Source organism: Calonectris borealis, chromosome 27 (assembly GCF_964195595.1).
Source record: "Calonectris borealis chromosome 27, bCalBor7.hap1.2, whole genome shotgun sequence".
Lineage (NCBI taxonomy): Eukaryota > Metazoa > Chordata > Aves > Procellariiformes > Procellariidae > Calonectris > Calonectris borealis.
The window spans coordinates 2,401,467-2,416,890 of NC_134338.1; the positions used below are offsets into that span (position 1 = coordinate 2,401,467).

The window sequence follows — 15,424 nt, forward strand, 5'->3', positions numbered from 1 at the left end:
GATGTTGAAGGTGTGTTGCTCTCTAGATGATGCATCAGACTGAGAGCTGGAAGACGTGGGTCTATCACAGATCTCACATGAGGCTGATCTGCAATTCTGTTAATTCTGGGCTATTTGTTAAGAGTCTGGGCTTCAGCAGAGATCTTGTTTCAGAATGTTTTTTGTAGAGCATTGAGGCCAGCTGTGCCTTAGTGAGCTAAGATGAATAGCAAGACTGAGAAGTTATGAGATCTGCAGATTTGAGGGGGTGACTCTGCAAACCATGGAAAATCAAGTGGGTGACGGAAAGTAAGCATGATGTGGTCATTGTCTGCATCGCATTGACCATTAGACTAGAACACACGAAGAGGAGGAGGAAGAGAGATCTCAAAGGACTGAAGTTATTTCGTATAGAAAATGAATCTCATTTTTTCCAGCTTTGCTGGCTGCAAAAGAGCAGTGTTGTGCAAGGGTCCCTCCCTGAATAGAAGCAATGCAAGTTTGCAGTCCTTTCAACAGCAACTAGCAGTAACCAAATAGCAGGAGATGGGAGTCTGGGAGGTCAGTTCACTCACTGCCAAACTCCTGATGTGGAAATCGTAGAAATTCCAGTAGGGATTAAACATATATAAATTGGTTTATGCCTTTTTTGAGGGATGCATAGACCTGCTTCTCCAGAATCACTGGTGTTTATTAGCCATCCTATGAGCTCAAAAGCAGGGGATATGGCTCTCCAATTACACGTTGCAGGAACTTTCCACTAGGCCCAATTGGTGTGAAAATTGCCATGTGTCATTAACACTCTTACAGAGCAGTCAGGTCCTTCAGTTCTTTAGGTATCGCCTAGATCATTTCTGTGCAGCGCAACCTTGACGGAGCTTAGTGTATCTGCTCTGTGAATTTGAAAGGTCGAGTTGACCTGCGGCTCCAGACAGTCTACAGGGTGAAAACACAAGGTTTGGGGAGGCAATGAGCCTTCCCTTTTTAAAAGAACTGAAAATTGGAGAAGAGAGATTATAGAACCTAATAGCGCGTACCTAATTTTTGGGAGCATGGACCATGACTGTGACTACTTGGTCAAAACCAGTCTTGACTTGTCCATATGGCAAGGCGTGTCCTTCAGGCAGATGCAGAAGAAAACATGTAGGCAAGGGATGTGGACCTGAAATGGTGGCTGTGTGTATGGCCAAGAGACGGATTCAGCTGTAGCTGGTACTTGTACAAGTATTTTGTATGAAAATATCCACTATGTGTGCAGTCACTGAATGCAGAAAATGGGTGCCCGCTGTTAGCTATGGTATTGCTGCCCACAAGGGTGCATCTTTGCCCCTTTGTTGGAAGAAGCTGAAAGATTACTGCCGAGGAGAGGGCAAGATATGGGGTGGTAGATCTGTGCTTCCCCCCTGGTGAAGGGCAGCAAACTGCACAGCGCCCAAAGAGTAATGAGGTGACAGTTAAACAGGTTGAGAGGTAATAGGATGGCTGGTGGGCCTGGCAAGTGGTTTCCCTGGTCGCCTGTTTGCATGATCAGATGATGCAAATCCAGCTTGAGCAGCATTTCTTTCTGTATGATTTTGAGAGGTTTGCTAATTTTTTTTGTTATGTGCTTTTCTTTTGGTCTTAACCAGCTGCAATATGAAGGGGGCAGCAAATTCCCTGAATCCAGCTTGTTACCTTGAAGAGCTTTGCTGAATTCCTGCTGAATATTTCGCTTTATGCAACCAGCAAGCTCTTCCATCAGCTGGAAGCCTGCATGGCAGTTGCTGCTTGTATCCTTACCCGACCCGGGCATTCGGCAAACATTCCTCCGGCAGGCTGTCATGTTTCTCCATGCCCTGATCAGCAGACGCTCACACATTCCTTCCTCTAGCCAAACTGCCTTCAGCTTCCTGCCAGCCTGAAATAGCTCTGCTCTGTGGAGCTTCTGCTGTGACACGTTTTTCCCCTGATGTCCCTGAGACTGAGCGAGGCGAGTCCAGCCAGGCCGGACCCACCAGGTGGTGCTCTGCTGATAGCCATGATGCTAATTGCAATTTGTAGCGTTTCACCTCTTTCATGAGCATTCCCGATACAGGAGATTTAGGGCACTGTGGACTAGCATGCAAAACCTGCTGCTGCTTACCGCTCGTGCTGGCTTCCCTGAGAAGAAGAGCCAAGCTCCGTTTCAGTGGCATCCTGGGTTTAAGTCCTGACATCTTGATATTCTCTATATCACACCAAGAAACAACTGTCCTCTTTCTAATTCTTTTTTTCCTCCTTTAACAACATGATTGACCTTGGGGGACTGCCTGCAGAAGGCTTTGCCAACTCATGGGAATGTGGTTGTCATCTCCCTACCAATGTTATCAGCTGGTGTAGTCTCCTCTGGGTGGGTGTCATCTCAGTAAGTAACTGCTATGCCAGTAAGTAATGGGACCACTATGTGTTGGGCTGAACCCTCAGTTCTGGGCCAAACTACTCCGTGTACAAAGCCTGTGAAACAGAGAGCAAGAGAGGCTTTGTGCTGAACACCTCACAGTCTCTTGTAAGCAAGGTTGAGCTTCTCTGGTATTGTCAGTTTGTTCAGTGAAGAGCTATGACCTTGCTTAAATTATTCAGGGCTGCATTACACTTCCAAACGAGCTTCCTTTCCGTTTCCAGCATGTTGCAGATTCCTCTAAAGTCGATGCCCAGTTCAGTGCAATATCCCTTTCCAATAAAAGGTGGCAACAGAGAGTGGGGAAGCTCTGCACATCAGTGCCAGAGCAGCTGGGACTAAGAACGAATGCTGCTTTTCCTGTGGTTGGGGTTGAGAAAATGGAGTTGTGCTCTGAGCAGGAAGCAGGCATTACTTGGTGTGGGTAAATTGTGTTTAGGAAGTGATGAAAAGCCTGGGAAAAGGGAGAAGTCTGATGACAGACGTGTTCTTGTAGGGTTTGATGTTACATTGTTGGAAATGTACCCAGAGATGTGGATTAAGCACTTGAACTTTTCAAAATAATTAATAGAGTTAATTTGAGAATTGATGTGAAACCAGGCAGGACTAACCTGGAAGACATGCTATAGGCAGCAGTCCTGTGCTAGGGCAGGGCTTGCTAGAAAGTCCTTTACAAATACGAATATACTGAAATAAATGGGGATATTCCTTCGAAAGCTAGCCTTTGGGAATACCTGCTATTCTTTCTGTGACTATCAACTTTCTGCTGACTTGTTTGAAAACCCCATTGAGTGTAGATTTAAATACCTAAGGTCAAAGCTGGTGAGAAAATAAATCTTCATTCTTTGGGAAATGCTGACACTTCAGAATGTGTTGCTGTCCAAAATTGGGTCAGAAGACAAAATTTCAAGGTCTTCTCTGTAATAGAGATTTGAAAGCCGCAGTTTTCTTGTTATTTTCATGGTTACGGAAAATGGAAGTGAATAGAATTGTTATGATGCATTAAAAGCTTAAATGAAAACGACAACTTTAAAAACACAACCCCCCCTCTAGCTGAAAAGATTGCAGAAGTTTACAGTTGCCTCAGAATAATGTCTAATTGATTTAGCTACTTCTTGTTGATAGAAGAACTGTTTCAACTAGCTCAGACCAGTGTTACTATTTCACTGCTAGCTGTCCGCACCACAGATGCTCTGAATTTTCTGACACAGCAGAGGTCAGAATTTTTGATTGGTCTGTTGGGTTTTTATGAAGAATTGTTTTTAGTACCTGGTTAGTCCTCGGGACATCAAGGAGTATGGAGTAACTCTTGCTGCAGATCTAGATGGTTTTTAAGTATGTGTCTTGGCTTGAGCTGCTATAGTTACGAGCTTTAAGAATATTGAGCCACTGGAAAAGCAGTTGCTGGATGCTGAAGGGTTAAGGTGGGTGATACCTGAATAGCTGGGGAGATGGCATGCTGCAAACTCTACAAACTGTAGAAAGGGGTGTAAGCTTGAAGATGCTTTACTATAAGACCCATGCACCCCTCTGTATCTGTAGAGTGGTTAGCACTGTGAGGCTCTGAATCAAATTGGGGTGCTTAAAAACTGCTGTGATCACGCTGTATTATTTAACACTGGTATTAATATGATTCTCGACATTTGTTCTCTAGAAATGTCCTGAGAAAGCACTCATGTTCCTAATCCACCTCCTTCCTTGCAACCCTGGCTGCAGGGTTGATTTTTCACCCCCATTTCTTTTCTGTTAGCAGTCCTTCTGCTCAGATTACAAGACAAGCCCATGATATCACCCGCTATGAGCTGAGGCTAAAGGGGCTGGATCTTGGGAGGGGTTTGCTTGACTAACTCTAGTGAAATTTGCCAGGAAGCAGCAGCTTCTTGCAGCATATTTCTCTGGCTGCAGGATATTTTCCAGCGCAGAGGGGACCACTCAGACGGCGCGCTCAGCCCAGGAGAAAGAACTTCATGAAGCACGACAAGACAGAGGTCACCCCCCGCACAGCCTACCACTAACTCCAAGGTAAACGCAGTCCTGCCGAGACTGCAAGCCAGAGCAGTGGCGTTATTGCTAGAGATGAAGGGGCTAATGAATTAGTTTAAACATTTCTAACCCTCTCTTGCTTCAGGGCTAGAAGTTTGATTTCACTTCTTCCCGTTTCTCTTTGAACGTATTTTCTTTCTCTCCCCTCAGTTTGTTATAAAGTGTGATGTTTAGACGTAACAGGCTGGGAAGAAGGTAGACATTGCTTCTAATTCCTGTCCCCTGAGACTTGATTTGGCACGAGTGGGACGACACAGATATTCAGTGTCACTTTGCAAAGATGTTGTGACCAAACTAAAGATTTTCTCCCCTTGCTTGCTCACAGGCATGCACAGATGAAATAAAAAAAGACATGTTGCAAACTGTCTACAAGTTCAGGCAATGCGTATTCTGTAATATTATTAAAATATGCTTGATTTAGACCAGAAAGCTACAGTACATGCCATCAATATTGTGTAAATGTTACCAGCTAAACTTCAGAAGCAGTTTAAATTCTCCTCTCTGAATAACTGTGCTTTTTCAGATGAAGAGGCTTCAGTGCAGATGTTTCCCATTGGCAGAAAGTGCAAAACAGTTATGTCCCTAGTTAAGAAACTTTTCTACTGTCATTGCTTGGGATTCACAGCCCCTTGCAAAGCAGCCTTCAGCCTACCAGCAGCTTTCTTTAGGCTGTTTTATCATGCAGCAATCGCAGTAGTTTTCAGGAAGACTCCAGGATATGTAGTGGTATCCACCTGAAAAGTTGCAGCACAGAAACATGGGATGTTTCTGTCTGCTATTAACATAGCCCAGGTTGAGTTCTGATTCTTCAGCATGCACACAAATAACTCTGCCTTTTTTAAAATTAATTTTTGTTGTTTAATTTAAGCAGGTATTACTGTGTGGGGGTAAAAAAAGATCTAAAGACCAAGATAGTTTAGAAGACTATAGAGAAAGAACCTAGTTTAGCTATCTGGAAGCATAGTAGGAAAACTATTTAGCATCTCTATAATCAGCTTATAAAGATGACATTGCAGTGCTTTCAAATTCATACTGAATAGGGGCTGAAAATAATTGCTTTAGGGTTCCTACTTGCCAGTTTCATTTCGTCTGTATTGAACCACCCACAGTGGTGGAATTTCCTTGGTTGGAAGCTAGAGAGCAGTTAGAAAACATAAAATGAAATATTAGCATGAACTACTGTAATAGCAAAACATATAGGGAGAAACCACATCTTCAGTGTAGCGTGCTGGGTACTTGTTGCTGCAGGAATGAATTTCATGTGATCTTAGTTCTAAGTGCAGGATAATGTTGGAAAACACCCCCAAAAATGGGTTACTAATATGAAGTTTAATACTTCAGTCAGGTGGTGATGAGGCTCAAGATAACTCTAAGATTGTCTGCTCTCCAGTCAAACCCAGTGTGCTTTGTGAGTGCTGGGGCAGGAGTGCAGAGATGAGGTCTTTAGAAAAACCTTCAAGAAAGTTTTAGCAGCTTGGAAAAGCCACTAAGATTGAAGAGAATCTTGATGATGCAGTAGAGAACAATGCCTTTGTCTTCAGCAGGGTGATGTAATAGAGAAGCCATGCATTTTGCTGAAAGAGCTATCCTTTTGCAAGTTAAGCAGAGACCCCAAAATGCATGCCTAGTAATGTTCTCTGGATTTTTTTAATAGTTTGACTCCCAAGTTCATTATCTTTACCTTACTGTACTGCTAAATTCCCTTCTATTTTTTGTTTCTTGCTTTTCTTTCTCCTCCTGAACTGTTTCATAACATTCTCGGTGCTGTTTAAAAACACAGCGATGTCCTTTCTTAGAGATTGCAACTCCAGTGGATGGAATGATTTAGCAGATCAACCAGTCAGTTGGTTTGCAAAGCACTTTCTGTGAAATCCTCTGGGAGCACGTGTGCGTGTGTGTGCAGATATATGTTTACTATGAATGTCTGCAAATACACACATTGAGAAGGAAAAGTCCTGCTCCTAATCTGTAGTAATGCTGATGGAAATTTGTTATTTCAAGGGCTATTTCACAGGAAAAACAACATGCTGTTCAGAAGTCAACCTGTCCTGCATCTGCACTGCTGATGGGTTACGCTGTGTTAATTAAGACAGCATTACACAGAGGTATGAGGGGGACCTCCTTCTTGGGGGATATCTAGTATTTGCTAACACTCTTCAAACTTAGGTCATGCACATATGTGTTCTGGTTCAGTGAGTGTGCGTGCCAGCTGTGGATTTTAATGCGGTACCCCTTTGTAGGGTCTTTATTCATGAACTAATTTTGTATGTCATGAACTAATTGTGTAGGTTTCATGAAAAGAGGAGTTGAATCGTATAGCTCTAGTTGCCACTGCCGCTTTTGCTAAGTACAAACAGATTGCTTGGTCATCATAATCACATCCACTAGCTGTAAATTAAAGAATTTATACTACTAGGTTCAAAAAATCACTTTTTCTGTTTAATTGTCTTAGAAGTATATTTGGGATAAGTTCTGTTTCCTATTAAGAGTACAGCACAAGGTCTGTGGAACAGCCAGCTGGCGCTGGCCAGGAGCCTGAGAGTTGTCATGATTCACATCTCTATTCATCTTCGTTCTCTGACACCAGGCAAAGGGAAGAGATAAGGAAAATAAAGAACTTCCCAAAATGAAGCATATTTGAATTGCAACCGTGACATGGAGAGAAGATGCTGCTTGTGTCCATCTGATCCCCAGGCAAGTTTTTTTGCCTTCTAAGATAAATGAATGCATCAAGGGGCTAAAACTGAAAGCAAATGTGAATTGCTTCAGTTGAAGAAGCAGGTCTGAGAAGGGACCGCAGCCTCTTCCAGGATTTGGAAGCTGTAAGAAGCGTTCAGCTGAGCCCTTTCATGACACATGCTGACCATGGATCTGGGTGTTTGGCCCTGCAAAAATTGCTGTGTCCGTGCAATTTTGGAGAGCAGCATACTTCTAAACATTGGGATCTCGTAGACCTAATCAAATAGTGTTGCAAAGGGCTTTGGTTAGGCAACTTCCACAAACATTGATTTTTCTGTTGTTGGACCTGTAGCTGTCTTTTAAAAGAAGACACTTCCTACTCTCCTAACTGGTGTGTTTGTCCATCAGAGCTTCTCTTCTCTCGTCTAGCTTCGGTAGCAAGTGATGGCAAGCAACGTACGTTCCTGGGCTATATACATCTTTTTTTGCTGTCTGTTCAAAGTGCTGTCTGTTGTAGTTTATCCTCACCAGTTGGCAAACACTCCAAATTGTTTTCTGTTCCAGGTAGTACATACTTCAGTAAGCTTTTGGGAGGAAATAAAAAAAGTGGGCGTGTATGTAGGTACGTTTGAATGTGAGGCAGAGACCAGAAGGTTCTTTAGTAATTATTAAATAATGTTGTTTCTCTCGAGTGAGATCTTGTGGCTGGTAAAGTCGTGGCAAGCTATAGCTTTGGATTCTGTAAGCTTTACCTCTGCTGCGAGAGGGTGTAGGTGTACTGGGACTTTGCTCTCTCTTTCCCTGCAGCATCCCAACAGACTAGAAGCAGCAAATTGCACTTGGTATCTTCGCTGATATAAACAACTGTTGAATTTGCTACTGGTTGCCGTTGGCCAGTTTGCAACAATGTGAAATTTGCTTTCTTAAGGCAGTTCTCAGCTCTCTGGTAGCCCGTTTCAGTTCCTGAGCAGCAACAGCTCTCTAAAGTGACTTATGAAAGCCCTACGCTAATCTGAGAGCTCCAGGGAGCCTGAGTGAAAGGGACGAGCAAATGGCAGCAGCTCAGTGGTACTGGCTATAGGCATCGGTTCTTTTCTCCTTGACTGTGAAGAGAAATCCAAAGGAAATGTGTTCCTTGGAGTGATCACTAGCGGATTATATTGCCATCCTTCTGGCTTGCAGAGTCTCTGGATTTGTAACATATCAAAATTTTAGCCTGAAATGATTTCTGCTGTCCTGCTTGTTCTGGGCTCTGCCTTGAATCCTATACAGCATTTTACTGAAAAAAAGCTTTAGTTTTTGGTTTAGATGTCCCTAGCACCGTTTCAGCTTCCTGTAGTCATTCAACTTCCACCTTCAGCATGCTCTTTGGTTTGCCTTAGCCTTTGCTCTCCTAAAAGTGGCTGTGCACTGACAGCAGAAGGGGCTTGCCTGACCCATCAGGTGTAGCACCACGGCATCTCGTCCCTGAGGAGGCCATCCAAGTCACAGGACACTGTACACAAGTTTTGTTACCAAGCCCGTGCTGTTCTGCTCCATTCCAAGGCAGGTTCAGTTACACTGAAGTCAATCCGAAGGATGTCTGGGGATTTCTAGGAAGGGGGTTAAGAGCGATGGTGATTTTTCTGGTCACCCCAGTCAATCTATTGTGGTGTTTTCCTGCCGTGCAGTGGGGTGTGGGGTTTCGTGGGGAGCATGTGGTCTTCTCCAGAGCTCTGTATCCACTGAGGTAAGTACTGATCTTACTGGTCTCCGACAGCATTAGCCCTAGCACCCGTGGCAGGGCTGAGTCTCTTGGAAAAATGGGAGAAGGTATCTGAGCTCTTGCCCAAGCAAGCGGTAAGCGTTTATATTCACTTTCATAGTACTGGAGAGGGGCCCAGTGTGAATTGCCCTTGCCTTGGCTTCCGCGGTAGTGGGAAATCCTGTTCCTGTCCCGCGGCCGTGCCTGCTGCGGGATGTGTGAGCGTCCCCGAGGAATGCACTGTGGGCGATGGGGCGTGGAATTGGAAATGCAGGGCGTACAATTCGGGCAGTACCATTTCAAGTGGCTGGATATCAACTGTTTGGTGCTCCTGGCCGAGACCCAGGCGTGCTAGCAGTGGTCAGAGTGCTAATTGTCTCTTCCTCCTGATGGATGCCAAGCCAAAAGGAACATTGCTAGATCCCCAGTTACAAAGGGACTCAAACCAACCACTCCAGACTTTCCTTTTGTTGTCTGGATAAGGATGGGAGCAGGAAAGCAGGTGTTTCTGGTTTTGTCTGAGCTGATCTATTGTTTGGATGATTTATTGGAATTAAAAAAGGGATCCTTGCTGGTAGGAACAAGCTTTTGATCTGGGGAGACGAATAGCCTATTAGTTTCACCTGGTGAAGTCTCTGAAGAAGTAAAAGCTCAGTATTATTTTGAAATGCAACTGTTGTTTCCTTGTAAGCCTGTGTCTATCTGTTCCCTTCAAGACTTAAGACTGGAGTCCTGAAAAGGGCTGAGTCAGCAGCTAGCAGGAGCATGCCTTGAAGCCTTAAATTACATGTTAATGCAGTGATGGAGAATCATCTTATGGCCTGAAGTACAGGATGGAGAGCCAGGAGACCTGGAGTATTTTCCTGGCTTCTCCACTGACTTTATTCAATAGGTTTTTAAAGTTCTGTCTTGGATTCTTTTGAATGGGGAGACCAAAATATTACACTTTTAGGATTATGTCATTAATAAATCTGGAGACTATTAAAGAGAGGGTGTGAGGGGAGGAATGAGCCCTACAATAAAGGGGATAGCCAGCACAAACCAAACGTCCTGCAAATCTAAGCCTAGATTTGTTCTTAGGGAGTTCAGCATGTGCAGCTTTCTTTGAGACTTGGGGAAAAAAATGTGTCCAAATCTTGGTCACAGCAGCAGAGGAGTGGGTTTACTTAAATATTTTCCTTATTGAATTTTTTTATTGTGGCTTATAATGATGCTGTCGTAAATGTGTGTGTGCGGTTGGCTCCTATCTGATACTGTCCATATTGGCTTCTCTGAATGCTCTTAAGTGAGTCTGTTGCTGAATCATCGATGTTCTAACTGAAGATCAGTGATAGTTTTCTTTGATACTGGTGCAGGAAAACTAACATCTTGGAGCTAAAGAGAGAGATTTCAGGAGGAGCCAGGAAAGAATAAATCCAGGACTCGTGTGGCTGTGGAGTGAAAGAAGTGGTGTAAAATGTTCTGTGCTTCTTTATCAATCCTCTAGACCGGTCCTGTGTTACTGCATGTCTTGCCTCCCAGTGAAAACTGACCCGGGTGGTATGGATGGATGCCTCTGCCAGAAGATGCTCAAGCCTTTCTGGTGCCATAATTCCCTGTTGTCCCTCCTGACCGATCTTGATAGGAGACAGAAAGCCGAGAGCCCTTTTCAGGACTGCGGTGCTGGTGGCTTCTCTGGACGCTGCTGGGCCCACCGGGCTCCTGAATTTTCCCCATTGTACCTGGGCTGCTGTTTCTTGTGGAAATACTAAAATATGCCTGTGTTCAAATTCCACTGGATTCTGTTTTTCCTGACGTCGTGACTTAGTCTGAATGGTTTCTCTAAAGCACCTCAATAAACAAGACCTCTGGGTATGGAAGGTTTTATTTCTGGGGCGATGCAAACACTGTGAAAGCTTTGTCTCTTAATGTTTGAATGTGTAACTATTTTGAAGCGGATGGTAACATGACCTGAAGGAAAAGCAGGCTGTGGTTGCTAGTACACACTGCAGTGTTGTCTCCTGAAGCATGTAGAATTGCTGCTGTTCTGATCTTATGGAGAATTCCTCCGGGATTTGCTTCTGCAGGTGGAATGGGACTAGAAGGGAGATTTTTGAATGTTTTTCCAGTACCTTTCCCTGGGTCCTCGGGGAGCCCCTCCTGGTCCTCGCAGGATCCTGACAAAGATGAGATACGATGCTCTATGACCTGAGCACAAAACGTGTGCCCCGAGTCATTTTCCTTAGTGAAGGTTCAGGATTGTGTTCACGCAGGCTTGTTAAAATTCTTTTTCGCTAGTCAAACTTGCCTCTGTGGAGCAGGGGGCTCTCAGGCAACCTTATCCTCCCTCACCAAGTTCTCTTCAATTCTACAGTAAATGATGGTTGTGTTTGGTTTTTTTTTTTTGCCTAGTCTCGCCTTACTCCAAAAGTCTCGAAGCTTTTGGGGAACAAAAACAAACCCACCTGCAGTTGCCTTTGGAGTCTTGGGGCTCCTGGGGTGTCTGACTCAGCAAGGCTTTGCCAAGAGTCAAAATTACACCTACTATATTTACTATAGTCTAAATTAGTATCTCCCTGACTAATCTTGGTATCAATTAAAGTAACCTGGAAGTCTGTTGTGGTCCCCCCCCTCCCCTACAGCTGCTCGTGGACCATGAGGTCTCCCAGTGCTGTGACTTTTTGAAAGGCTCTGGCATCTTGCAGTGGTCTGTCTGCTTTATTAATTAACACTTCAGGGAGTACCGCTCTCAGCTGGTAACTATTACATCCTGCCTCTGAATGGTTTCCCCAAATTGTTGTGTCTTTTGGCTGAAGTCCTTCTGTAAAATGACTCAAGAGCTTTGGTGTGAATAGAAAGCAGTCCTGGAAACTGGAGTTGCACAGCTTTTAGCTATCCCTTGGCCTCTGATCACGAAAGACCCCTATTAACCTGCCTGCAGAGCTGACTGCTGGCCATTGTTTGCCTTGGCACAAGAGGGATGAGTGAAACATGCTGACCTGCTGGTTACGCGCTGTTTGTCAATCCTTTTCTCCTGTAAAATATTCTTATTTTGTTTACTATTGAGCTTTCTGGAGTATCATAAAACAAAACTGTAACCTAGAGGGGAATTTGGCATATTCTGTTAGTTACGCCGACGTGCCTTCTTATCTCTTGAGAGCTAGAGGTCCTTCAGGACTCGACTGTAGGGCTACTCGCCACACATTATCTGCCTCTGCATTCTCAAATACCCTTCATGTGGCCGCCTGCTACACAGCAAGGCCATCCAGATGCTTCAGAAGGTCCCAGCAATATATAAACAGCGCTGCGTTCTTCTGCGTGTGGGAAGGCTGTAATGACTTCTTTAAAACCCAGTCGGGTTTTAGTGTAGCTTTCGGCTAAGTCAGGGCACTGCTACCTCTCGTCTTAGTTTTTTGAAGAGGGATTGTTTCAGTCCAACTTAGTTTTTGATTAATATTTGCTGAGGCTTTTAAAATCCAATTTATGCAGTAGCAAGAAAGAGCAGCTACATAAAATGAAGTAGGTTAAAACAGATGTTTAAAGAAGATTAAAACTGAAAAACAGATTTTTCTGAAGACCACTAGCCTCGTGGTTCTGCTGGGCTCAGCGTTAGACCCCCGCCTTCAGTATTTTTACTTATAACTAACATATGTTGTTGTTCTCTGTTATGATCTAACTAAGGGGGTTACTTGAATGTTTTTTATACTGTTCATGACAATTGCTCTGCCCATGTGTTTATCCTCTGGGCTAAAACCCGTCTTGTATCCATGAAAAACATTTTAAGAGGTTTCTTTTGAAATCAGTGCTAGTAGGTATTGAAGTCAGGCATGTCTGACTGGTACTAATGTGCCTTGACTCAGGAGCCTTTTATTTTTACAGAACACGTGTATCCTGCCCTGTCGACTACACTTACTTTGGGAAATCCCCTTTGTTTGCTGCTGGAGGGGAGCAGCCTTGTGAAAGCAGTTGTACTTCCTTCCTCTCTTCCCCTCCAACGCTCTCTGTTGTGGGGCAGGACTTTATTTTATTCCTCTCTCTGAGCCTCACCTCCTGACCTGCAAAAAATTGAAAAATACCTTGTTTCCATAGTGGTATTTCTCTGAATGCCTGATGAAAATTTACAAATCTCCATCTTGTGGAACCAGTGTGAAAGTACGTGGCTCCCTGAAACAAAATGTTTATTTTCCAAGAATTTTTTGCCGCATATTCCCCCCCCGCCCTGATTTAGTTAGACCTGTTGTAAAGTCTCCCCTTGCTTTTCCTGTTTCTTCCCCTGATGTCCAATGCTAGACTTTTAACCCATGTGCTTCTATTTCGTTTGTCTATTCCTTAGGCAAATGCCTTTCATCCCCAGGTCTCAAAGCACTTCAGTAGGAAGCTCACGCTCACCAGCTCTGTTTAACACAAGGGGAAATTGAGGCACGGCCCTGGAAGTGACCAGCCTGAGGTCACACTGCAGGTTGGTGTCAGCTGAAGGTTGAACTGATGTCTCTTGAATTTCAGGCTAGTTGCCTGGGATTTCTGATACATCTCCTCATAAGCAGCTTGAAAGGCTGGTTAATGTGTTTTGCTGTGTCTTCATATGTGATCTTCTGGTCATTTTTCAGGGATAGCTAAGACCTAACAAAAATACTGGAGGATTTTGGCTTCTAGACATCTGTTTTTGGAGCCAAGTCTTTCCCCTTCTCCCTCCTCTTCGGTGGTTGCCAGGAAATAACGGAGCTTTAAAGGGCTGGGGAGCTTTTTCCCACTGCGCTCTGGCATTGCTTCATTTGGAAACTATTCAATCATCAACCCCCACGTGTGCTGCTTGACCACTCCATGTGCGGGGGGTCTGAATGAAGGCTGAGGAGTACATGAGCGGGAAGCGGGCAGAAAAGGACCAGGATTTAAACTCTGCACAGCATCTGGATGAAATTTCTCTAATGAGTCAAAAAGTTGCTGGTTCATACCTTAAATGACTAGCTTATATAATGATGTGGCCGTTGTATGACAAGTCAGTCCCTATCCAGACTTAGCAACCAAAAAAGGGAGACCATTAGCCACTACTCCATCAGACAGACGAGGTTAGGCAAGACGACTACTGCAAAGCATCTGTGTTCAGTAACATATGTTGATTTTCTACAGATGAAACTGGACGTGCAGTGACAAAAATAAGTCTTCTATCATCGTATTAGCAAAACAGACTTCAATATAAATACCTCACTTCTAACCATATTATACTACATTTCATTACCCTTCTGGTTTTTCAATGTTTAAGTGATGGGTTTGGCTTCTTTATTGTAGGGAGGTATGGAGAAAAATGGTTCAGTTCTGTCCTGGTAGGATTTGAACTAAGGTTTGCTGTCGTTTGCTGGAACCACTGAACTACTGGATTTGCAGAGAAATAGCAAAATCAATTGCTAGCACTTACTACCTGTAGAATTTTGCCCTGGGAAAAAAGTATTTTCTAGCTGAAACTATTTGGCAAGTTGACCTAAACTTACAAATTATTTTCATGGGGGTTTTTACCAGTTTTTTTTCTTCCACCCCACAAGAAATAATTTACTTGACTTTGGTTTTTACAGATGGCGTTGGACATAGTCTCTTCCATAGCTTTATCCCCTGCTGAAGCAAGAGATATAAAGTCCATGTCGTTACCAAGCCTTACTCAAACTTTCCTTTCATTTCAGGACAGCCACACAGTACCTACCTGCACTGATTGGCAGCTGCTAGCAGAGGACTTGGCTCTGAGAACTGTGAGCACTGAAAATGGAAAGATTCCTGGGTTTTACCCATAACCACTGTTTCATCATGCTGTTCTTCATTTCTCTGAGCCCGCTGGGCTTTGCTCAGTATGAACACTGGCCCTACCTCCCCGGTTACCCTGAGCCACCCCCACAAGTGTACCAGCCCCCTCAGAGACCGGCAAACGTCCCCAAGATCCAGCTGCGGCTTGCAGGGCAGAAGAGAAAACACAACGAAGGCAGAGTGGAGGTGTTTTACAGCGGCGAGTGGGGCACGGTGTGCGACGATGACTTCTCCATCCATGCTGCGCACGTGGTCTGTAGGGAGCTGGGCTACGTGGAGGCAGTGTCTTGGCTACCGAGCTCAAAGTATGGAAAAGGAGAAGGTAAGGTAACTCCGGAGCAGTGGTATTGTACTAGCTGTCTCTCCAACCCCAATAATTCTTGACCTGTTAGTCAAATTTAAGATGTAATGATGTTACCTAAAAATGTCACCGAAATAGCTTCCAGGTGAAGCAGTGCCTCTTTAAAACGGGGTCCTGTTAGATTAAACGCTATAAATAATAGGTGTTTGCTTGTTTTGACTGAAACAGATTAAGGAATGATGAGTTAAAGAGCTGAAGGACCAGATTGTGGTGTGTGAAATCTGGTAGAGGATGCTTGGGAGCAGCTGGCGGTGGATAAGGGTAGGAGGCTCTTCAGCAGCCCATATAGCTTGTCAAAAGGGAAGCTGCACCCACAAGCGTAATGTATAGATGGTCCATTTCCCTATTCATGCTTCCGTTGCCTTGCAGTGAGTCAAATAGGGCCTCTAAACACTCCTTCCCCCTATTCTTTTTTTCCTCTGAACTGTTTAGG

The 15,424-nt window shown here is 44.2% G+C and overlaps 1 protein-coding gene across 14 annotated transcripts in view; it reads left to right on the forward strand.

Moving 5' to 3' along the window:
* Positions 1 to 15,424, forward strand: part of LOXL2 (lysyl oxidase like 2) — a 62,945-nt gene that overhangs the window by 2,842 nt on the left and 44,679 nt on the right. For 2 of the 14 annotated variants that reach the window (XM_075174743.1, XM_075174757.1), the window contains exons 2-5: positions 2,274 to 2,362; positions 4,301 to 4,417; positions 13,174 to 13,299; positions 14,513 to 14,952. In XM_075174743.1, coding sequence (XP_075030844.1) covers positions 14,592 to 14,952 — 361 coding nt within the window. In that variant the 5' untranslated portion in view covers positions 2,274 to 2,362; positions 4,301 to 4,417; positions 13,174 to 13,299; positions 14,513 to 14,591. Of the gene's footprint in view, positions 1 to 2,249; positions 2,363 to 4,261; positions 4,418 to 6,439; positions 6,544 to 7,025; positions 7,133 to 13,173; positions 13,300 to 14,512; positions 14,953 to 15,424 lie in introns of those variants that run through there. The other 12 variants (XM_075174745.1, XM_075174744.1, XM_075174750.1 and 9 more) reach the window with 12 other exon arrangements.